Below are 25,607 nucleotides of genomic sequence, written 5' to 3' on the forward strand. Positions count from 1 at the left end.
AGGTATCACTTCCCAGCAGCAGTTTTATCATCTTCTTTTTGCCTTGCCTTTGAAAGCACTCACGCTATCACAGCCAGAGAACACATGAAGGCCAAGGAGAGCCAGGGCAGTCTTGTCTCCCAAAGACTCTGGTATCTTGTTTACATGGAGTATTTTACCATTTTTGCTGGTTTGATGTATGAACAGCTGGCCCTGTAATTGATGTATAGGGACAGCAAAACCGTCAGAAGAAATGTAAATAGAACTGATGATATCAGTGCACACATATCCATATGTATTTGTTGTATTGCTACAACATAGCTTCTGAAGCATCCTTTGTCCATAGAATACATACATGTAGATGTCAGATACTGTGAATTTCGGGCACAAAACTGGCATATATAGAAGCTAGATTTCTAGCATCACACTAAGAGAACAAGCATTGAAGCTAGAACATTTGTGAATGCACAAAGGGTCACATAGTTGACAAGGGTATGCTTTGTTTTGACTACTGCCCTCTGTAATTGCAGTTACTGACCAAACACTTTGTCTTATCAACACTGCCTATCAAAGGTCATGACTCATTGAGATTAATAGTGATAATGAATATTTGAAACTCCAAACAAGTGACATGGAAACAGCTAATAAAAGAAGCCAGTACCTGGAGTTTTATGGTCAAATATTTTATTTGATTGCACAAATAATAAAAGATAAAGCCTTTGTTCACATATAATATTAGCATATTAAAAATTCTGTTTAGAAGACTTTGAAAATATTACGGTAACTGTGCTCTCCCTGGCTTGTCAAAACTGTTTGTAAATTTTTGAATTTGCTTGAATAAAATTGGTGAGTAAAATTGTAATGCTGAGTGAACATTGTGAAGTTAAACTATGACCTAGATTCTTCACTGTGGGTTTGCACATGCAAATATGCAGTCTGGCTTTATAGCTACAAGACAGAAACAGAAACTGGTGACACTGTTACTGTTTTCTTTTGAGTGGCATTAATGCTTCTTAACATGCTGCAGACGATCGACATTTTGTATTGTGGATAAATATAGTGACTGTGCATAGCATTGTTCACGCAACATCAAAGAAAACTAAACTTAAGAATTCCAAAATTTCAATGAGAGAGTTTCTTGTGAAATATTTACAAGAAATAAACCAAAATTTGCAAAGTTTAGTAGCTCATCAACATAACAAATCTATGATTGACTGACTACTATCTTCCCAGCTAACCTTCTACTTAGACTATGTAGTCTTCTTTCTAATTCTATTCTGAGATAAAATCTTTGCAATATCATAACTTCATTTGACTCTTACTGTTCTTGTCTCAGCGGTTTCCTTATTTCCTATTTTTCCATATCAGTTGCCGTTCTCACCCCAAATTCCTTTCCTAGCTGAGGATACTATCCATCATAAGTATTTGTAACTGCCAGCTTTCCTCCACCCACTGCAACCGTCCTTTCAGAATGCATGTATGGTAGTGTTAGGGGTGTCTTGAAACTAATACAAAGCATACAAATATTAGAGCATATGTATGATTCGGAGATCTTGAAACTTTTCACTCATGCTCATTTTAGCTCTGGTCAAAGTCCAATCACCTGACAGTTGCCAATAACAGGGCAAGGGTTTTTTTTTTGAAAGATAAGAAATGGCTATGACAGAATATTTCCTTGGAATTCTTAATCTTAACAGAAAATCATCATCAACAAAAACCTTCATATATCTCCAATCATAAATTGATTTTTGTGTAATTTTTCCCTTTTTTTGTAATTTACAAGTGTTACGAGCGACAGTGAAAGCACAGTCTAATGTTACAATGGATCTCAACCTCTGTAATGTATTTTAAAAACTGAACACTGATGGGGTAAAATGTGTAAAATTGACTATGTGTGACAATAGATGCTAAATAGATTTGTAAAAATTTATATAGAACTCTTTAGTGAAGCAAAGCTTTTATCAAAGGTTTCTATGTAGTGCCATAACTGGTGAAATTTGTCAATAATGATATCTTACTATACATATATTATAAATTAAAGTCTTCATTATTTTATATATACCAGTATTATCTTAGTTTTCACTTGTATCATTCATTCCTGTCAATGTCTCATACAGTCCTGGAGTACACATCTAAGTTACCTATTCACTGTGATTTATTGTTACTCATAAAGTACAACCATTTCATACAGCAACACTGTTCTCATTAGGGTTCTATTGAGCCACAGTGCAAGCAATCCCTTTGTCATTTTCAGAATTTGATATTGCGAAACTGATACGACATACAACACTGGTACAATTTATGACTTTCTTTCAAAGGATCAGTTATTGTACATCTTGTCCAGCATATTTCAAATCATCACTGAAGATTTGAAGGAAATTAGCAAAAAGCACCCCTCTAAATCAAACTTTGGTAATCCATTATGGTAACCAAGTTTTCGCTGTGGTTTTACAAATGAAATGTCAGCGTCAGAACTATATATATCAGGTAATAAATTTTACAATATCCTGTATAATTTTTGCTATCTCTACAAACTATTTGCAGTTTATAGTCTGAGGTTGTGGGTGCAACTGTCTTTTCATCAATGATCAATATTTTTCATTTCTTGATAAAAGAATAAAGATACTAGAATAATAGAGCTGACACGGAAGCATAAAGGAGATGTTGACATTATTCATAGGTCAGGTGGTACATTGTATGTTTGTTTGTTTGTTTGTGAAACTATGACTTGTATTTCTCTTATGTGGGTCAAAGGTCAGTTGTAACATGAATGACAAGGTAGTTGTGATTGCCATGGAAACAAAATGATACAAACGCTAGCCTATCAAAAAATAGTACTGTGAATTAATACATTCATGATTTACCTTTTACTTTTTCAACATTTCAATTGTTCTGTTATATCCCTAATACTTTGTAAAATATGTAAGGCAGATTTACATTAATTATTCTCACATCAAAACTTTCCCAGGATTCATAATATTCTTTGGATCCAATGCCGCTTTGATTTGCTTCATAGTTTGTATGCCAGTCTCTCCTATCTCTTCAATTAATAATTGTTTCTTTCCAAGTCCAATGCCATGTTCACCAGTACAGGTACCATCTAATGACAATGCATGTCTGAAAAATATTTACAAATATTAAGGTATCACTGATAGCTGTGTATTTGTCATGTCAGTGATAGCTGTGTATCAGTCGTGTCAGTGATAGCTGTATTATAATCAGTCGTGTCAATGATAGCTGAGTATCTGTCATGTCAATGATAGCTGTGTATCGGTCATGTCAGTGATAGCTGTGTATCCGTCATGTCAGTGATAGCTGTGTATCCGTCATGTCAGTGATAGCTGTGTATCCGTCATGTCAGTGATAGCTGTGTATCCGTCATGTCAGTGATAGCTGTGTATCCATCATGTCAGTGATAGCTGTGTATCCGTCATGTCAATGATAGCTGTGTATCCGTCATGTCAGTGATAGCTGTGTATCCGTTGTGTCAGTGAAAACTGTGTATCCGTCATGTCAGTGATAGCTGTGTATCCGTCATTTCAGTGATAGCTGTGTATCCGTCATTTCAGTGATAGCTGTGTATTCGTCATGTCAGTGATAGCTGTGTATCCGTCATGTCAGTGATAGCTGTGTATCCGTCATGTCAGTGATAGCTGTGTATCCGTCATGTCAATGATAGCTGTGTATCCGTCATGTCAGTGATAGCTGTGTATTCGTCATGTCAGTGATAGCTGTGTATCCGTCATGTCAGTGATAGCTGAGTATCCGTCATGTTAAAGGACTCACCTGCCAACTTTTTCTGAAAATTCCTTGGCTGCTTCTACTTCTTCCGGCACTTTTGGATCAAAGACAACAACAACATGGAAGTTGCCATCACCAACATGACCAACCATAGGTCCTTTACGGGAAAAATTTTTTGTGAACCGAGAACAGAAAACATACTTGTGTAAAACGTAAATGTTTAAAACATACATTTATATACATTTATTTGTGGCATAATACCATATTCCATAATATCATATTTTGTATTTGAACTTTAAAAAATGTCAGAGCTACTCAAACCCCTAAAAAGGGAAAAAAACACAGCTAACCTAATATTGCGTGAATTATGCACATGCAGGTGTCTGAATCATAGATGGAGAATAAAGCAGAAATCTCTAGGTGAAATCTAAACTTTTGAAATTGGAGAAATTACTGTGTTGTAAAGAGACTACAGGTATGAATGTGTACTCCATACAAGCTGTTAGTACAAATTTCAATAGTCAGGCTTTTAATTCAAAGGGTAGAAATAATACAATGGTATTGTACCAGTATGTATTACAGTGAATTTTCTTCTATTGCATTGCATTGCATTGCATTGTATTGTACTGTATCGTATCGTATTGAATCATATACCCATGCCCATATCACGTCATCCAAGTGACATTTACAGTAAAGTGTCTGCCATGATATTTTACAGTATACGTCGAGATAAACGTCAACAGTTTTGGAGTGTTCCTGAACTGCATTTGCGATTTGATAGTAAATAATGTAAACAAACAAAATGGCTACCGCTCTACACCTGTTGACATGGAAACTCTCAGTGTAAACAACAAAATGGCGTCTCTCTCCACTCATGCCAGTATGATGATCGAGCACGATCGAAATTGGGAGCAAAATCGGGAGAGATTTAAAGCGGAGGAAAGTTTTCAAGAGGTGACAATACTAATAACATACATGTATAGCACAAAAATAAAGTTCTTCTCAAGTGACTATTTTTGAGTCTCAACATCATTGCTTTTGGTGTTCATTAAAATAAGGAGGATTTGTCACGCATGTTGTTGTCTTCTGCCTCTGGTTTGTGAATGAAGCCTGTTTACACGAATATTTCCATATTTATGTGCATGGCGAAATAAAAGTTAAGCCTCAACATTCAAGGTTTTCCCCTTTTATCTCTAAAAATCTAGGCATGGGTATATGATTAATCCAGTTTTACCCAATATCGTCTGTTAATTCCTTGGGTCGCATCAGCATTCGTGTCATTTGTGCTGCATCAGACATTTGACTTTGTCTCATGTTTAAAGCCGCACAAATGACGCTCATGCTGATACTCAACACAGGAACAAGCAATATCGAGTATTATATCATACCAGTATATTGATGGTGCAAATACAGCGATCTGATTGGTCAAGACTGGAAAAGAACCATGGTATATTCACGATATGCGATGTTCCACGCCTGAATTCCAATATACTGTTACGATATGATAGTAATCAATCACACCAAGCGACGGTATACCACTTGGTTTTGACCAGTTCACTTCATATGCACTCAATATATATCGCTTGTGCATATACCGGTATGTCATGAACTGGTCAAAATCTTGTGGTATAACGTCGATGGGTGTGCTTTATTGCTTAAATAACCTTAAAGTACTGTATTGTATCGTACAATTTTAGACAATTATATTAGAAACCATTACATATACACAAAATTTTCAGGGCATCTAATTCTTTTTCATCTGATAATTAATAACTACTTTACATACCAATAAGTGATTTCTGCATGATGTACTCTTTGGTAGCAACAACTATCTCTGGCAGTTTGGAAACAGGGACACACACATCAGTAGTCAAACCCTGAAAAGATGAAGAAGAAACAGACATTTTATGAATTACCATGGAAACTGACTTTGATTTATTGTCAGTCTGTTTTGCTTACTACAAGGGGAGAGATAATGTCATTTTACATGAAGAATCTGACATATGTCCACTCCTACATCAAGTAAATATTGTCTCTTCCTGGCTATTGTTCATGTATCCAGCTGATAGAAAATATATTGAATACAACAGTGTAATTCTTCATATCAAAATTGGAGTCCACATCTCACATGTGATCAAATCATGAAGTAAACAAGTTACAGCACTTTGTGTATCAGGAATAAAACATGCAAGACAAAAATTATCATGTAATGTATACATTGAGTGGAAGATGATATTAATAATAATATTGGGTTCTTATATAGCGCACATATCCACAAGTACATGTGATCAAGGCACTTTACAATTATTATTACCCCTGGTCACTGGACCTAATATGATACCACTCAACTCCCTGGGGAGCAAACAACAGCTCACATGTGCAGCCAATAAGCGCAGCAGAGCTAAACACACACATTACAACCACTGTCCTACCAGGTACCCATCACTCCTGGATGGGAGAAACAATGAGGAGTAAAGTGCCTTGCCCAAGGACACAACACCATGGCCATGCCGGGGCTCGAACTCGCCATCCTTTGATCATGAGTCCACTGCTCTAGCCACTGGCCCATGATGCCTCCACAAGATGATGCCTCCACTAGATGACTTGCCATTTCATATAATGTCTCTTTTGCATACACAACACACACTTGTGTACTTCCACTAAAAGATTGCCTGTAGTGTGAGTAAATTACCTTACATCCTGGTCTGAGAGCCAAGCATGCATACCACAGATCATGACGAGCTTTCCAGAGTTTATTTCTCTCCTGTTGATCTTTGGCCCATTGCAATTCAGATCCACCATTACCTTGGACAAGTTCACCTAGGACAGTCAATTTTGACAATGTATAAATATTTTTAAAAGGTAAACATTACATATGATAATTAACCCTTATCCTGTCGAGTTCATATGTCACCATCAGGTCAAACCTGTGTTACATACAATGCCAACTATGTGAAAATACACTTATAGACTAAGTTTCACTTTAACTGGCATGGTAAACAGGGAAGTGATACTGTCTGGATTGACTATAACATGCACCTTAAAACAGAAAGTGTGAAAAGTTGGCCAAAAGTTTGTTAATGAACTTTGAACCATCCAGTTATAAAAATCAGAGCTCACAACTGTATGCAGAGTTTGCAAGTAGAGAAACGAAGTTCATTTACCTATAATTTACAGATACAACGTATATGATAATTACAGCAAATGTTGTACCCTGCGTTCACTTTATGAGGAAAATTAATTTTCATATTTAATTAAAACAGGAGAAAACCTCGCCTATCCCATGAGATGCAGACCAGTCAAACAGTCAGCTGGTTTTTTACAGATACAAAATTTCCATTACAGTCAAGTAGGTTTAACTCATTAAAGGTATTAAAATAATGAGTTCTTGACAAATTTGATACTCCAATACAAAGGGTTTATTTGGCATGAGTGTGACCACAGACGGCAGCATTTAGAAACTGATATTTTCACTGGTAATAGCATGTAAGTCACAGAGGTAGAAAATATTTTTAGTTTCATAAAAAGAATTTCAAAATTTTGAAATATTGGGTGATTATGGCTTTGCTATAATTATTGTTAACGTCTGGAAGGACACGGAGAACAGGGTCTAAACCTTTGACACATATGGGTCACCATGACTCGCCTACTCCTACCACTCGCTAGATGCACTAGAGACCAACCTTATCTGCCACCTCCCCTAAATTACCGTTATCTAAACTACTTGCATCATCTCTACCGCGTTATTATCCATGCACATATCAGTGTGATCAACGCTATATATCGTCCATTTCAACTTTTGCCACACTCAAGTTCACACCACAAAATTCCCACCCACCCTCCGCAAAAAAAAAAAGCGTGCTTCGCTGCAGGGTACCAGCTAACAATAAAAGAGTACTGTATGTTTCTATATGGATAGCTTTACACAATAAAGTTCCAGGGGAGTACTGTCATGGGTCTGTAGTGGGTGCCTGGTAGTACATTGCCCGACGCGCGGTGGGACCCCGTGAGGGGTCTGGTACCACCGTCCAGGCCGCCACAACGCCTTGACGCCCCTGCCGTGGCAGTACATGCATAACCCCTGGATTTCGGCCAAACACTTGTCTCCGTGTCGTTCCTTTACGTTAACGATGAATAAAATTAGACATTACAACTGTGGATGTCAGTAATGGGTCAAGCATAGTTAATAATAGCTGTTTCGTGAATTTTGCACATGTTAAAACCAGCAGACTTAGTTCTTTGAATACACAATTGATGACCCAAATGGTTATATTTCAGTTGAGTTGCAATACTAAAAGTTCATGGAATCTATATCCCCTTCTTCCTTTTTAAGCCAACCGTTTGTAAAATTAGCTTAAGTCTGATCAAATCAACCACTAGTAACCTCTCATTTATTTACCAGATGTGATACTTTGCAAACAGACAAATACAATTATTCTGATTTAATTCACATCTTTCTGAAGCACAGAAATTCTGCAAGTGTAAACTGCATCATCAGTCAGTCGCACCAGCAAATTCCCTGAATACACTTCACTCTTATTGCATTCTGATTAATCCTCTGCACCCTGCTTGGGTGCACATCTCTGCATGATGTCATGGTTGTAAGGGGTTAAGGTTCAAAGGTAAAAGAGCAATACAAGAATTGACTTGCTCCTTAACGACATGAATATGACAATGGAACTCACCAACGGCCATGACATTTTCCTTGACCAAGCCTTCTGATCCATGGAATTCCAGAAACAGAGTTGGAGCAACTCGGTAGTTCATCTTGGAATATCGATTTGCAGCATCCATGGAAACTTCATCAAGAAATTCTAAAATGTGTATGGAAAAAAGTTATACAGCTTTAAAAAACTGATATAGAAAACTTTATGGAAAAGGAACTATTGGGAGCTGAAATGAACAGCTACACTGAGTTACAGAAAAGTCATCAATAATTCATGAATACGACACAAATGGACAACCGGTTTATAAACTTTTGACAAATGACAGTATGTGGAAACTGTCTGAATTATAATTACAATAGGATGATTTCATAACAATGCCAATACAGCTGTCCCTATATCTCTACAGGCCATCATTTTATAACACATTAATGCAGCACTAAGCACTACACCATAGAAAACTGTTCCAGTAGAGTTGTGTGACTCTGCACAGACTTGTGACCAAGTGTGATTACTGAACAATGGCTCCACTGTTGTTTGCCAGATCAATAGTATGTTTCTGGAAAGTTTTAAAAACTTCATGATGGAAATAAAGAAAAAGAGTTTATTACTCATACTTGTATGATATTAGTATATGTAAAATGACTTTACCATTAATACTTTTAGGTGTATTATTGTCTGTTATGAATTATGATTTCCTGTAACATGAAATGCAAGTCAATTCACTGTTGAAAAGGGTCATCACTGTATCTGCTGTAGTCATGACAACTTCTGTTGGCATCATATTACCTTCAAGTTGGTGTATCTCTTTGCACTAAGGGTTTGAAACAATTGAGTGCATGCTGCATTATGTACATATCAATGTTACCTTGTGTACAGGGAGATTGCTACACAACTATGCACCCCGTGTATGTTGTAATTCAGTATTGTGTATTCTGATCACAGTCCCTCTTCTGATCTTATTCTTTACCTGAACAAGCCAAATCATCCTGCTTTTTGTCATTTTGATAGATAAAATTTTCACAGGTTTAATGTTCTGTTGAAAATTAAATTCACAGTCAATATGAAGTCAGTTGGTGGAACACAGGAGCTAGATACATAAATGTATGAAGGCACCAATGGCCCTGCCTTTAAATTATGGTGCAAAGATGGTAAAATACACAGAGGACTTGAAACATGGTCCATGAATGCTTAAAAAAGGAACTTCTAAGGGATAATGGGGAGGACGACTAATAATACACTATTGAATCAAGCAATAATGTACTCCCTCCTGGTGAAACTTTGCATGACATCATGTATGAGGAGAAGCCGAGTACATTATGGAGTGCAAAGTTTGTTCGAGTCCATTTTGGGCCAGGAGGGGGTACATTATTGCTATTATTTTATGATTTTGGCAATGTCAGTGACTTTTTAGGGGCCACAATACTGAATAATTGGATACTTTAAGTACCAATTTGGGAGATGACGTCACAAAATTCACTTGTATTAACAAGATGTAACATCATAAACTATAACTGAAGCACTGTACACACACTAGGAAGGAGTATCTTGATGCTGAACACTGACATGCACGGCATGTATACTGGTAAAAAAAATGAACAATTAAAGCCCTAGTGCCAAAGCTTGTAAAACCATGACTTGTACAAAAATCTGGTTCAGAACCGGTACATCTACATGCATAGCATCCTGCATAGCATTTTAGTAATTGTTTTCAACTTGAATTCATTTTTTTTCAGAGATGTCTGGACAGAAAACAGATACTACATAAAATATACAACTCCTGGCAAAAGGATTAATCATAGCTAAGTGGATATGTTAATTAATATAATGGTCTGCGCTAGGTTATCGATGTAGTACTATGACGAACAAAGAGTTAACTTACATATGAACAACAAACAGATGTTTTAGTTACTAAACTGTACAATTCATTAAATGACGCAAAGCTCAATGACATTTGTCTACCGAAATGCCTGTTCAACTTACCTATACGGGCTATGGGGATTCCACACTGCATTACTTGTAACACTGTCTCCACAGCTGAATGGATTGAGTCAAATGAACACACTGCTGACACTATCTGTACAGTCAAATAGACAATATTGAGTCTGGTTGATCTTTTAATATTCAAGAGAAGCAGACTGTAAAAATTTGTACATCTACCGACTACAAATTCTAAGTAGATACACTGACAGTAAAAATCATGTATATTTGACTGAAATGGCAATTGATTTTGTCAAGATTCATCTGTATTGTCTCACATTGTGCTTTTTAATATTTGTTACTACATTTACCCTGAAGAATTCAGTTAATAGTCTAGGTAATGACTTAAACTCTAAATAAGTGGAATGAGAACTTTCAAACAGTGACATCAACTGTTACCTTATACAGGGCTCGAAATTAATTTTTTTCCATGGTAGTCCACTTGGGCTACCATTTTCTGAAGTTGGTAGACCAGTGACAAGGTCTGGTAGCCCATGCATATTTTAATTTAGGGATTTTTTTCATTAACAAGAGAAGAAAAAGCTATTTTTCAAGGTTCTGCCCATGAAGTGAATTTGTTAGACATTTGATGTGAATACTTGCACACCTTTATTACCCAAAGGAAACTGGTATAATTGACGACAGTGACACTAAAAAGTTTGGTGACCTATCATTGTATTGACAAACCGTTCCATTAGAGTTGCGTGCCAATTTTGATAGACGTCTTGGCAATGACCACCATCTCCTGAGCTGGCTAAAAACAGACCATGGGCTTTCTGTAGTAGGGAGGAGTTTGTGATTGATACATTCTGATCAAAATGCAATGAGAATGTGTTTTCATTGGCCATCGTTTTCTGTGTTTGTCATCCAAGTACATCAGTTGAGACACTGAAACTTTGTTCCGAAGTTCCATCTCAAGTCAATGTAATTTTGTAAACAAAGTCACAGTCTGGCCTTACTGTGTCAAGCTGGGTTTCACTGCATTTTAGCTAGTCCAAAAATGAAATACCGGACATGACACGCCGAGTACTGACTGAATTTCATGTCCCAGGGCTTTGGTAGTCCATGAGGGCTACCATTTCATGGACTTTGGTAGCCCCAGGGAAAAGTTGGTAGTCTGTGGACGCGGGACTACCGCTAATTTCGAGCCCTGCCTTATACTACTGTCAATAACTTAATTTACAGGGCTCCTTGAAAAGATTTTAACAATGGAGTACAGCTGTATATTTGGCAAAATACAAAAAGAATCCTCGATGTCTTCTCATTTACTGTGTATTTATGATCCATGATCATTGTGTAGGCCCATTGGGATCTCTCATTTCAGTACATAGTTAATCACCAAGGTGAATATGATGACATTTTCTAATTTGGTGATACTGGTAATAATGGTCATGAACTTTATTGACATTCAGCTACAAAGACTTCTGAACTTGCAGTTAGGCCAGCATTGTTCTTTTATCACATCTTGATGGCTTTTCATGTTTTCCTTTCTTTGGTTCAAGCTCAATTTGTGTGTATGGTCTCACCAAAAAAATTGATAGCTGCTGGTACAATAATAAAGTAGTTTCCAGTACACAGCTCACTGAGTCTGATGCTGTTTTAGTCTGTGAGATGTAGCCACGAAGCAATTAATGTTTAAGATTAAAGATGTAAATTTGGAAACAAAGTACCAAACCTAATCTAGTAATTAACAAATATACAGGTGTACCTCATCTTCAAAATATTTTCAAGCTGCCCTGTAACTTTAAAACTGTTATGACTTTATTCTCACTCACAGATTCTGGTATTCCATGAAGTCTGACTGTTGCCTTGGTGATGAACCCAAGAGTTCCTTCTGAACCAACAAACAGATTTGTTAAATTGTACCCGGCTGATGTTTTTCTGATCATGAAATAAATAAATAAATAAATAATAAATAAATAAATAAATAAATAAATAAATGATTTAATCATATATTTGATGTTTCACAAAAGCCTGGTATAAGCTGTAACTGCTAAAAAAGTTTTAAACATTTTGTTCTGTGTATTGGCCAGTTTCTTGACCTATTACCAACAGTGTGTGGAAACATGGTACCTGACATTTGGTGTGCAAACTAAGCCCTAGATACCTGTTAGAGACATTGTGATTGCTGACAATTAAACTGTGTACAGATATTGAATTATCAACGGTACTTGCCATCTCACATGTATGCACATTGTCATAAAGTTTAACTTGATAACTGACATGCCTGTGGGATTAATGCCTAAGAAAGGTTGTTGAATTGCAGGTGACAAGCGGAATAAGTTTTTCAATAGTGCCGATTGCCATTGTAGATTTTTTTCATATAGAAAATCAAATGCAACTTTTTGTTGCTACAGACAGATATTCAGTAGAATTTTATCGCTCTAAAGTAGTTTTTGCTTTTGGTAAGATTCTCTGCCCTATATATTTCAGACTTTCATTCAGAACATCAGTGGTATCAAAATACCAGTCACATCAATTTCAAAAAGAGTTTTGTCAAAATTTCCTGACAAAACTTTTTTTTCATATTAATGATGGAACTCTGATGTTATCCCAAGTCAGCCTTGTTGCAAAGTCACCAGTTACAGGTATTTCAAGGCATCATTTCACATCAACTGGCTATCATGATAGGTTTCACGGCCTGAAATGAATATTAATTGAGGATGTGGACTCCAAATTTGGATGTTGATGATACATCACTACATAATGTCACTTTTTAAAAGAGTTAAAGTAAATACACATCCATGCTTTATCATTCTCACCTTGACCTTTTACCTTTACCAGCAGTATGGATAATTGTACCATCTGCCAACACCACTTCCAAGTTCAGTACATTTTCTCTCATTGTTCCATATCGTACAGCATTGGTGCCGGAAGCACTGGTTGCACACATTCCACACACACTGGCATCAGCTCCTGGATCTATGGGAGAAATCAACAACCTGTTCAGTATACCACTATAATAATATGTATAAATATATAAGCATGTTCACCAAACTTTACCCAGACTTTTCATATACAGTTACATGTGTGATTATAATCGTAAAGTCCACATCAACTTTTGCTCCTTAATTTTTCCAAATATTGTACACAAGCCCAAATTTATTATGCACATTTGTCTTTTATGTAGTATACATGTATGCTTCACAAATCAGACTTAGCTCAGCTCTAGATAATCACCAAATCGTTCTACAAGCTACAACGGATCAAGTGTGGACTGATTTTTTTCAAGCTATCAGCTACACTAGTTTGTCTGCAGACAGATATTAAGTAGGGACAGATGGACAGACAGACAGACAGACTGACTGACAGACACACAGACACACAGACTGACACACATACAAGTGATGAAATTGGACAATTAATGTACCATCACACATTAATGATGAATTTCAATAACACAACAACATGATAGATGACTCAGCTTACCAACTGGAAACCAAAGTCCCTGGTCTCTCATATAGCTGTTAAGAGCTGTTCTTGTAACACCTGGTTCTACTGTCACATCAAAATCATCACTATTGAGGTTGACTATGGCATCCATCTTAGTCAGATTTACACATACACTGGCAGGCTACAAAACAGAGCAACAGGACAGGGAATTGCTAAACACCGATATCTGCAACTGGTGGATAACTACTTAAAACAATTTAAATACATATACCGGCAAGGTCACAAGTTATTAACAAATAACATTTAAACAAAGATCTGCTGGTGCACAAGATTAATTTTCTCATCATCAGTCAACCTGATTTCCATAAAACCAGTGCTTCATTTAAATATATTAATATTCAGGAGGATTTTGCCATAGATCCCATGGGGTTTTGACCAATCAAACGGCATTAAGATGATCCCTCACAGCACAAACATATGTCAATAACTTTCCCTAATCAAAACCAATTTGTTTATCTCCTAGAAATTTTTTGATGGACAAACTAAATACATTCTTATGCTTATTTCCCATCTAAATATCAGTCCCTAACATGAACTTTGCTTCTATGTAATTCAAAGTTGCCAAAACCATTTAAATTACAAATTTAGACAACAATATTCACAAAATAATGATGTTGTAGAAAACATTATGGCTCTTTCAGTTTGTCGAAACTTTTCTTTCAGTTTGTCAAAACTTTTATCCTCTGATCATATTACATATTTTTCTATAGGCAATACTGTAGACTGAAAGATCTGTTGCTCAATGGTGCTTTCTACGCCCCCCCCCCCCCCCCCCCTCTTAAGAGGAGGGGGCGTAACTCAAAAAAAGGGAGGGAGCATAGGGAATGTCCTCAAGCAACGGATCTTTCAGTCTAGTAATACCGTAAACCAGGAAATTTTTATGACAGGAAATTTTCACAACATCAACAAAGGCAACTATTTTGCAATTTGTGACAATTAATTTTTCCATACACTTATTTCACAGGGGTTAATTTTCAACGTTATTTACTGTGACACTCAGTGAAGACCTCCCAGTTCAGATATTGTAATTACATGTATAGACTAAACCAGCGACTGCCATCCAAACTTTAATTTCCCAAATGATCGGGATATGTACATGTACAGAACAAAGAGACGGGATATGTAAATCTACAGAACAAAGAGACTATGTGCTGACAATATCCTGATTCCGTACATGGACGTACAGCAAGTCCATCATCATCTCTGCCTTCCCAACTAACAGAAAGATGTTACAATTTTTGACATTTTCAGAGCTTCACAACACCTGCATTGCAACTGTTTTCATCCCATCTAACTACACATCTAAACTACAGCCTCCCTATCTCACCAGGCCTGAAATAAAAATTAGCAAATGCCAGCAATATCTCACATTCACTGGATTCAAATGAGAACATCAGTAAAATCATCTCCATCTGTCAATAACCACAAAGCCACTGCACATAAACTGGTTTTTCAGCATTCAAGAAGCTTTGCAACCAACAAGACACCATGAAATTCACCAAAATTTCTTGTTTTATGAAAATTTCCTGGTGAACAGTATCAGTTGTCTCATTTCTAATTGGCTATAAAACTGGTACACAGACTTTTAATGTGGCAATCCACTACTACATAGAGTATGACATCCTACATCAGGTAAAGAAGGTGAAATATGTGCCACAAGTTACCTTTCTAGAGCGCTTCAGAAAGTTGAGTGCACATAATCTTTTACATACATGCTTTGATTGTGTTGGAGTTGCACCTGTTAAATGAGTTTTTACTGTGTTTTTAGACGAGGAAGAATATTCAAAAGGTTGGCAATGGTTCATCTAGTACCAACAATCAAGGGAACCAGTATCTTTTGTTCATACATGTATCAGGAGAGCACTGGAGTGAACAGCCAACCAGGTCAACCTCAAAACATGACACCTGTCAAACAAATACTTCACTCTCTATTGTATTTATTTATTTGACAGATTTACAGGCTCAAAGGTCTAGTAACAGGCTCTGAGAAAAGAAACAAGTACAAACAAAGAAACAGTACAATAGCAATGGATAATAAAATAAATTTAAACAGAAAGAAGTTAAAAATGCAATATGTACAGGATGTGTACAAAGAGTAGACTCTAAGAATAACAAGCGACCTAAAGGCCGATACAGCTTCTCTGTGTTACGTAAAGAATAATTATTTGTGACACAAGAGTTTATGAAGAAGGTGGAAATCTTTGATAGCTCATTTCAGGATGGCCTGACCAAAAAAATAGCTTCAAAAATACACAATTGGAGATTTCATCATAATTTGAAAATATCACATTAAGATCATCCCTCAGAACATGTCAACTAAAGTTATAGCAGACAAATTTTTTGACCAAATTTGGCAAAAATTGCCCCAAAATATAAAATTGCAGATTTCATTATTATTTTAATATATAATTAATAAGATAACCCCTGTATACTAAATATCAAAGCTATCAGACGAGCAGTTTTTGAGAAACAAATTTTTTTATCAAAATGGCAAAACCTGCCCCAAAGGTACAAAATTGCAGGTTTCATCATAATTTCAATACATCACATTTTAGTTCATCTGTAGGAACCTGTATACAAATATCAAAGCTATCAGACAAGTATCTTTTGAGAAATAAATTTTTTGACCAAAAATGGCAAAAATTGCCCCAAAATTACAAAATTGTAGATTTCATCATTATTTCAATATATCACATTTTGATCATACCTATAAATCTGTATACCAAATATCAAAGCTGTCAGACAAGCGGTTTTGGTGAAATAAATTTTTGACCAAAAATGACAAAAATTGCCTTAAAAAAACAAATTTGCATATTTCTGCACAATTTGAACAAATCTGAAATAGATCATCCCTAGGGACCAACCAATATGCCAAATATCAAAGCTGTCTGACCTGCAGTATTCAAGAAGATTTTTAAAGATTTTTTGACCAAAAATGATAAAAATTGCCTTACCAGTACAAATTTGCATACTTCACCACAATTTGAACAAACCTAACTAAAGGTCACCCAAAGTAAACTGCAATCAAATTCAAAGCAATCAGACAAACGGTTTTAGAGAAGACAATTTTTGATGGACAGACGGACAGACGGACACCGATGGAAAGTCAGCCTATTTGATAAGCTCTGTGTCACTGACAGCAGAGGTGAAAAGGAAATAGATTTACCTCTGTTGCTAGGATACCACCTTCAAGTCCTGTACCTGTACCAAATGGAATCATGGGAAGGCCATGCTGATAACATACTTTGGCAACTTGGCTAACCTGGTCAGTAGTTTCTGGCCACACTACAACATCAGGGGCACGATGTCTGGAAATAAAATAGGAGTACAGTAGGCACTTCAAGTGTTAAACTTTGCATCACAAGAACATTATTACAGTCAAATCTAACAATCAGTATTTTCAGTTGTCGATTAGTTTTACTACTACATTTCAGCCGTCGACGATTCAACCTTATGTGTCTGGCCTGTTACCTGTCATCTGCAAACTGGGTTGGTAAAACGGGGTGTTGAACTAAAGTCAGTTTGTATTTTCACCTATTAGGCGTGTAAGTAAGTATTGTTCTATCGCAAACCATCTCTCACAAGTCTCAGTAAACTAGAATAACTGCCTGTGTTGCTCTATTTCAAGTTTGTGAAGTCAGTAAAATCATGTTTGCAGTATGTGTGTCTTTTCATGGACCTTCAAATGTTAAAATGTGACTGTAAGAGACACATTATACCTTACTGGCTTTAACCAACTTGACTTGATAGTGATGGATGAACTTGGCAAGATATGTAGGGTATTATATGTATAATATTATATGTAGGATATGTAGGTGTGTCAAGAATACCTTACGGACAAACTTATGAACAATATAACAATGTTTTTAATGGACTAACAGACACTTCTGACAGATATTCTCAAATACCTGTAAAACATGTCCTTTTAGCTAGCATCTTTTTGAGGATAATTTATCTGACTCTATCACATCACTTATTGAAGATGCCACTGATATAATCTTGTACTGTTTACCATTTTTATTATACATGTATTTACAATGGTTAGAGTGTCTTTTTAGCAAAATGAAAAACCAGCAGATTGCAATAAAAATCTGAAAATGCTAAATAAGATGATTCACCTTATTCACTGTGTTTTATAGTATTTTGCTGTAATCTATCATCTTATTTGAATGGAATATGCAAATATTATTCTAGTAAAGATAAACCAATGTCTTCAAATTTAGACATTAGATATGCATCATGTAAGCAAATTGTATGATGCAAAGAAAATTAAAGACTGCATGGCTAACTTGGCAATGGCACTCTGTCTATGGAGGTAATGTGGATGATCTATGGACAAAAACTTAAGACAAAGATGTGGATGATGGATTAATCTAGTGGACAATTTTGGAGCATATTCATCCCGTAAGTACATTATTTTAGCCCTTTTCATTGCACAATTAATATCTCAAATAAAAGGATACCACCAGTCTCACTAAATAAACATAGTAAACCAAGTTACCTCAGTTAGACTAACAATAATATCATCACTATCTAAAACTTCTAAGTGCTTTAATTTGTCAATCCAAAATGTTAGTGTAACATCTTACCAATTTCTATTTTTTCTGTAAAAAATTTTTGATAGTTTTGGACCTAATACAGCCAATACTTTACATTTGCTACAGTTTTTGATCAAATTTGGGAAACATTTGAGAGAAACTGACCAGATTATATTTTATAAAGGTGACAAAAACTGACTTTGGCACTACCATGGTTAACTCAGTTGTATTGTTAACAAACTTACAAAATTATTTATATATTTTGTTGTGTTTTTATCACGTAAACATTGATTGATGACACCAGTATGGTACATTTCTTGTACAGCTACTTGTTTACCTTGTCTATGCTCTATTCAAGTTGTCATCTATCATGATCTTCAAAAAAAAGCAGAAGTTGCTACTCTCACACACTGAAAGTCTGTATTGTATAATCTAAAAGTAAAGTTTCAAAGCAAGATATCAATAATGATCCAGTGAACAATATTAAAGTATAAAAAAGTATGCTTTCCAATTTTCTGCCAAACTCTAGAGTCTGAAAAACAATTTTAATTTGCGCCTTTGTATTGTAAGGTTATGATTGTCAAACCATAGTCAACGGGTGATTCCAAAACTATATGTAAATGCAGTAGTTGAGCATTGATGTATTTAAGATGAAGACAACATTGGTTTTTGTAACTTTTTTAATGAAATAAACTCAAAAAGGTAGATTTCCTGGAGCTCTCTCCTTGTGTTGCTAGGTTGGAGGAAACTTGCATGAGCGTCATCCCAATCTTGCTCCTATTACTAACCTGCCTGCCCCTGTAGGAAGCTCTGGGCATTTGCTTGAGGCCACACTCCTTCAACTCAACCAAAGGGAGTGTGAGGAGTACATGAGTGATATGCCTGTCTGTGCATACATCAGGCTAAATCAAACACTGATTGACAACATGACAATTTACTATGTCCCTTATATGACTCATCAAAACTTTTTACTATGAAAACAGGTTGAAACTCACTGGTAATAAGCTTCACTTTGCCCATGGTGGTCTCTCACTGCTTGTGACGTAGAAACATTGCTACTTCCAAGCACAGCCTTAAATGAGTCTATAACATCTCGGGGTATGTGAACCAGTTTCTGTAAAAACAAATACCCTTATCTTATTCTGTCATTTAGTTGTGAAAAATCTCAAAGAATTTTCAAAAAATCTGAATTGAAAACGAAAGAGAACATCAACAAAAATTACTTTATCAGATCCAATCAATACGGTGGTTGGAAGTGCGTTATCTCAGGTGCTGTAAATGCCAGAAACCATGGATTGACAATTTCCATGGATATTGTTTATCAAGCACAGGATAGTACTGTTACAATGAAGACACAAATAAATCCATGCACCGTAGCAAAGTTTAACCACGAAGCAAATGTATTCACTTAAAAATATAAACATGCAAACAAATTTAAATAAATAAATGACACGAGTAATGATTGGAAAATATATTTTAGGAAGTTTTGTAGAAGACATGCCACAGATCTCAGAAGACGTGGTAGCCAGGAAACATAGCCCCTCAAGAAAAGTCAGGATCTATTGTAGAATTACAACATTAGAAACCCAGTCTCAGTTTCTGACTAGCTGCATAAAGCAAGTAAAGGAAGATGCTTGAGGAAAAAGGTTTTTAGAAAGACAGTTGAACCAATACTCTCCCTTTATAAATGCTAAAATACAGACAATATATTAAAAGGCCTAAAAGCAAATATTCATAAATTTAACCCCAACTGCAGGTGAGTATACCGGTATACTTTACTCAGTGTATAACATGTAATTTTTTATTTAAATGTGATTCCTAATATTACTACAACATAATATTAGGGTCATTGTATATGATTGGGTCACCAAAGACAAGGAGAACTTGTCTGTGGGTGACCTAAAGAGTTGAAAACTGCAGGGGCTTTATTCAAAATTTTCACGATTGAAAGGGGACTTGTGCAAATAAATTCCCCACTCCAGGCAGAACACTGGTGGTTATAATGACCTCTATTGCAATTAATTTACAACATATCTTATTAAAAAACATGGTTTTGGGGGGTTGGGTTTTGAGAAATTAACACCAAACTGATTGACTTCTGTGTATGTACTGTACTGTGAATAGCAGCATTTACACAATAAAATGCATGATACTGCAGTGTTCTCCTGAATAAGGTAACAGGGGCGTGGCGCCCTCTTGTAAATTCCGAGCGCCCCCTTGCCAGAAATGAAAAAGATTTATTTTTTTGAAAAATAAAACAATAAAATGTACGGGAAAAAAAGTTGACAGTGATTTACAAGCAAAATGCGAGCGTGAGCGTCGATCCTGCAGACTGCAAACGTAATTCTCATCGATCTTGCAAATCTCGCGAGTTTGTGATGTCATCCGAGATCATAAGCCCATGTGCAACTCATCGAAGGCAGCCATATTTGCATGGCTCAGTCCGTAACGTCACGTTAGCCACGGTCCCTCCATAGGGACCGTGCATTAGGTAACCGACTTGCTGAGTAAACATGGCAAGGAGCTTGAGGGTAACCAAGGACAGCAGAGTACACTGAAGTTTTTATAGGAGGTTAGAATTTCGTTTGTGTATTCCTTCCAAAAGCAAAACAACCTAATTTTAGGCTCGGTCGGACTTGTATCAGGATGAGAACACGTGAGTGTTATGGTGATAATTTTGCCATCGATGAATAAATGTATGTCTCTAGACTCGCTATGTTTTCGTTTGTAATAAAAGTTATGGAACACTGTTTCAGATCTCTTTTCCTTTGAGTTTTTTGTACGAAAAAAATCTGAAAAAGCTCCCCAAACCTGAGTGTTATGGTGATAATTTTGACATCGATGAATAAATGTGTGTCTCTCGCTACGTTTTCGTTTTCAAAAAATGAAATCTTCATAACTGAAATCAGTGAACTGTAATAAAAGTTATGGTACACTGTCTCAGATCTCCTTTCCTTTGAGTTTTTTATACGAAAAAAATCTGAAAAAAATACTCCCCAAGTGCCACCAAATGACACCATTTTAATCGCTGTTTTTCAAAAGCTCCAACGACAGGAGCACGTCTTCGCCTCTTCTCAAAAAATCCTGGGGAGAACACTGATACTGTCAAATCTGTTTCTTGTTGAATTCTGAAGTATTAACATTTCAGTATGTGCATCACATTTTGAAAATGCTATTTAATTATACATCTAAATTATGTAAGCATAATATAAGTACTCATAAATTTATATCCGTTATTTTCACAACTATATATATATATATATATATATATATATATATATATATATATATATATATATATATATATATATATATATATATATATATATATATATATATATATATATATATATATATTAATATATATATATATATATATATATATATATATATATATATATATATATATATATATATATATATATATATATATATATATTATATATATATAAAAATACAGTGGTGAATGAAAAGTGACCCATGCGGGACTCAAGCCACACCCCCCGTATATTACGGATGCTCTACCAACTGAGCTAATGGATCAGTCGGCTCAATGTGGGAGGTCCTGACTCTTAGATGGGGCTTTTCATTCTGTGTGCGTCGATGGTGAGTTAAACGGCTAAACTCATCACCTAACCTTTCAACTAAGGATCCCACGGGATTCTACAGGGCCTCGCACACAAGTCACCAACTTAGGAATCGGTTAATGGTAATGAGGATCAATCGAATGAATGATGCAAAGCCAAACAAATGACTCACAATGCAAATTATATATATATATATATATATATATATATATATATATATATATATATATATATATATATATATATGTATATGTATATATGTATATATATAGTATATATATATATATATATATATATATATATATATATATATATATATATATATATATATATATATATATATATATATATATATATATAATATATATATATATATATACAGTGTTCGCGGTGACTTTTTTCTCCTCGCGTACGGCATACGCATTAGTCTGCTAAAATTGCGTAATGGCTGGATTTGAGTGCGTAATTTCACTTCCGCACTCGATTGATGAAAAACCTGACAGCAAAATACAATGTGCCGTTGAATAAACCTACACTACATATTCGGATTGTACGATGTAACATTATTTTAATGAAAACAGTTTAACAAACAACTTGAACAATGTTGAAACTAACAGCGAAGGGTATACATGCAACCGTCACTACCCAAAAGTTAGAGTTATGGCAGCTTATCCAGACGGTTTCTGGCCGTTTCGGCACCAAGTCGCTAGTCGCTTCGGCCAAAGACGTTTCGGCCTTCCAATTTCAGGCCCCAAGTCCGAATCGTTTCAGCACCGCAACCCAAGACATTTCGACACCGCTACCTGTGGGAACTAGTGCTGGAGCGTGATGTTACAAATCAAAGTACTAAAAAGTATAGTGTCAACTAACATTCACGTACATGCTTAATCTTTGTGAGAACATGGGAAGAGAAAAAACTTCATATCATTTTCAAATCTGTGACACAAGTTTATCGATATCAATAGCCGCCGACATGGCAAAAGTTTGAAAGCGGTGACGAAACAGCACGGCAAAATTCACACAAAATGCACATAAAGTACTGGTCAGAACGCAAAGGTCACGCTTACGAATATGACGGATCAGTCAATTACTAAATAGTTTGAAAAAAAATCCGATAGCGAAATGTCTTGGGTTGCGGTGCCGAAGTGACTTGGGGCCGGAAATTGAGAGGCCGGCTAGGCCGAAACGACTTGGGCCTGAACGACTTGGTGCCTGAACGACCAGTTACCATCCAGACACTTCTGCAGTGTTCAAAATTTATCGGGATTCCGACGAGCTCTACCAATGAATCATTTTTTCACGGACTCGTAGAGCAAAGTTGAAAGAAATTAAAACAAATTTGTCTGCTTCGATGCCATGCTGCATGTGTGCTTGATCAAAATTTGGAAACAGCGAGACGCGATGATCGCGCATGGTTGGCATTTATATAACTTTTCGCAACATTTCTGTCAATCACTCACTTTCAGAAACTATCGCTCGCCTGAAAATGAGCAACGTAATTCATAGGCACAGCTGACATGATAACGTGCCTAACATGATAACGTGTGGACAGCGATGCCGATTTTTCAGACAACGCCCAGAGAATCCGAAACTTTCCACAAAAAAATAGTGACAACATCACTGTTCGCTCCCATATAGTTATCAAAACAAGTAACAATTGTATGAAACATGGACATATATATACAGACAGACTGACATACACAGACTGGCACAGAGAATGACATTGACCCCAAGTGTGCCTTGGCCCATGGAGAGTGATAAAGATATAACAAACAGCTGAATGTAATGATAAATAGTTAAGTATAGGCCTATACAGGCACTGAGAGTGAATATGAAATCTTATCAACAAAAACCCTAAGAACTGGTTTACTAAATATCAAAGCAATCAGACTGGTAAATTTTGAGAAACAAATTTTTTGACTAAAAACGAGAAAAATTGCCCCCCAAAATACAAAATTGCAGATTTCATTCTAATTTTAGATATATCTCATTAACATAAACCCTAGGAACCTGTACACTAGATATCAAAGCTACCAGATCACAAGTTTTAGGAGAAATTTTTTGACCAAAAAAGGCAAAAATTGCCCCAAAAATAAAAAAAAATTGCCAGTTTCAACATACCTTCAATACATTATATTGGGATTAATCTTAGATACCTGTATACCAAATATCAAAGCTATCAAATCAGTAATTTTTGGATAAAAAATTTTTTTATCAAAAATTGGGAAAATTGCCCCAACATTACAAATATGACAATATCAATACAATTTGCACATGAGGAACATGAATATGAAGTTTCATAGCAATCAAGGAGCGATTTCAGAGAACAAGATTTTTTGACTAAAAACTGAAAAATACCGCTAAAAATACAAACATGCAAATTTCATCCCAATTTTTGCACACATACTTTAGAATACCTAAAGAAACCTGCATACCAAGTTTCAACCAAATCTGACCACTGGTTACTGAGTTTTAGCCATTTGCAGGATTTTTCCTTTTTTCCACCTCATTTGCATATTTTTGGCACTGACATGTTCATTTGAACAAATTCACATCTCCACCCCTAGGTGCACCTGTACACCAAATACTAAGACAGTAGGTGCTACGGTATAGGAGTTTTTGATGTGGACGGACATACATACATACATACATACATACATACATACATACATACGTAATACATACAGACGACATTTTTCCACCTTATACGAATACCTCCCATTTGCATATATACATATGCATATTATATGGGAGCTAAAAATGAGTGAAAGACAGAAATGTGTTGCCAACAAATTTCGTCTGGTTGTCGCCTAAGCTCAGTCGTGGGGAGGTTTCGGTGTTATCCTTTGCGTATAGAAAACGCACACGATGAAAAAAATGCGTAGAGAGTCAATTTCAATGCGTAAATACGCACGATTTTTGCGTAAACGCGAACTCTGTATATATATATATATATATATATATATATATAATATATTATATTATATATATATATATATATAGATATATATAATATAATATATATATATATATATATATAATTTCACAAAGTCGACATCAATTGTAATTACCTTTGTCCATGGCAGGAGATTAATATATTGCGGTCTGATCTTTAACCCTAACCCTCTCGCAAACATGCACCAACCTATTGGTTCAAAATGTAGAAGCGACAGGCTTCGATCCTCATGCTTCAACATTCATTCCTCTTCCATTCCTTTTTATGGAGATTCACTTTGTGAACGATGTAATTTACTAAACTGTACTTTCAGTTGATGACAACATCCCTTTGAATTCAATTTCAAGTTGCGGAATTACTTACCTTTGCACTGTCGGGCAAAGTTTCGGTGACCGAAGCACTGGAGGCGGAACCGACACACATAACACGATGGATCGCATGTTTTGCATTCAACAGACGGACACCACCGCGAACAAAGTTCAGCCCAATTTTCGTAGAATGCATGACCACAATTGCACAAAATGGCGAGCTACTAATAGCCCAACATCATAGCTTCAACTCAAGCTATAGACAGTAGCTCGACTCTAGCAGCTTTATAAACAACAGACACCCATGTCTCACTGTGCAACTCCCAGCTGCAACTATGACCTGTTATGACCTTTGAGACACCGCCCTCATCGCTGTGCGCCTGATGTGAAGGCACAGGCCT

General features: G+C 35.9%; 1 protein-coding gene across 3 annotated transcripts; it reads right to left on the reverse strand.

Moving 5' to 3' along the window:
- Window positions 1–25,607, reverse strand: LOC139147169 (probable D-lactate dehydrogenase, mitochondrial). Of its 3 annotated transcripts, none has more exons than XM_070718086.1 (13): window positions 25,262–25,541; window positions 19,351–19,469; window positions 16,984–17,125; window positions 13,794–13,938; window positions 13,127–13,286; window positions 12,140–12,245; window positions 10,368–10,461; window positions 8,406–8,534; window positions 6,413–6,540; window positions 5,507–5,597; window positions 3,766–3,877; window positions 2,932–3,096; window positions 1–192 (listed from the first exon to the last, which is right to left on the reverse strand). In XM_070718086.1, the coding sequence occupies exons 1-13, from the start codon at window positions 25,400–25,402 to the stop codon at window positions 141–143; spliced, it is 1,584 nt and encodes a 527-aa protein (XP_070574187.1). In that variant the 5' UTR covers window positions 25,403–25,541; the 3' UTR covers window positions 1–140. The 3 variants fall into 3 exon arrangements, 2 of the variants coding, with proteins under 2 accessions (XP_070574187.1, XP_070574186.1); XR_011555661.1 differs by lacking the exon at window positions 1–192 and adding an exon at window positions 647–1,410 and having other exon boundaries at window positions 1,540–3,096; window positions 25,262–25,607; XM_070718085.1 differs by lacking the exon at window positions 1–192 and adding an exon at window positions 647–1,484.

The sequence above is a fragment of the Ptychodera flava genome, chromosome 13 (assembly GCF_041260155.1).
Source record: "Ptychodera flava strain L36383 chromosome 13, AS_Pfla_20210202, whole genome shotgun sequence".
Classification (NCBI taxonomy): Eukaryota; Metazoa; Hemichordata; class Enteropneusta; family Ptychoderidae; genus Ptychodera; species Ptychodera flava.

Excerpts from the sequence above, each read along its gene's own strand:
- LOC139147169 (XM_070718085.1), bottom strand. The coding sequence starts at position 25,402 with ATGCATTCTACGAAAATTGGGCTGAACTTTGTTCGCGGTGGTGTCCGT. Across the intron at positions 6,541-8,405 it reads GGAAAATGTCATGGCCGTTG|GTGAACTTGTCCAAGGTAAT; the intron begins GTGAGTTCCATT and ends TGACTGTCCTAG. Across the intron at positions 3,878-5,506 it reads CATGCAGAAATCACTTATTG|GACCTATGGTTGGTCATGTT; the intron begins GTATGTAAAGTA and ends TTTCCCGTAAAG.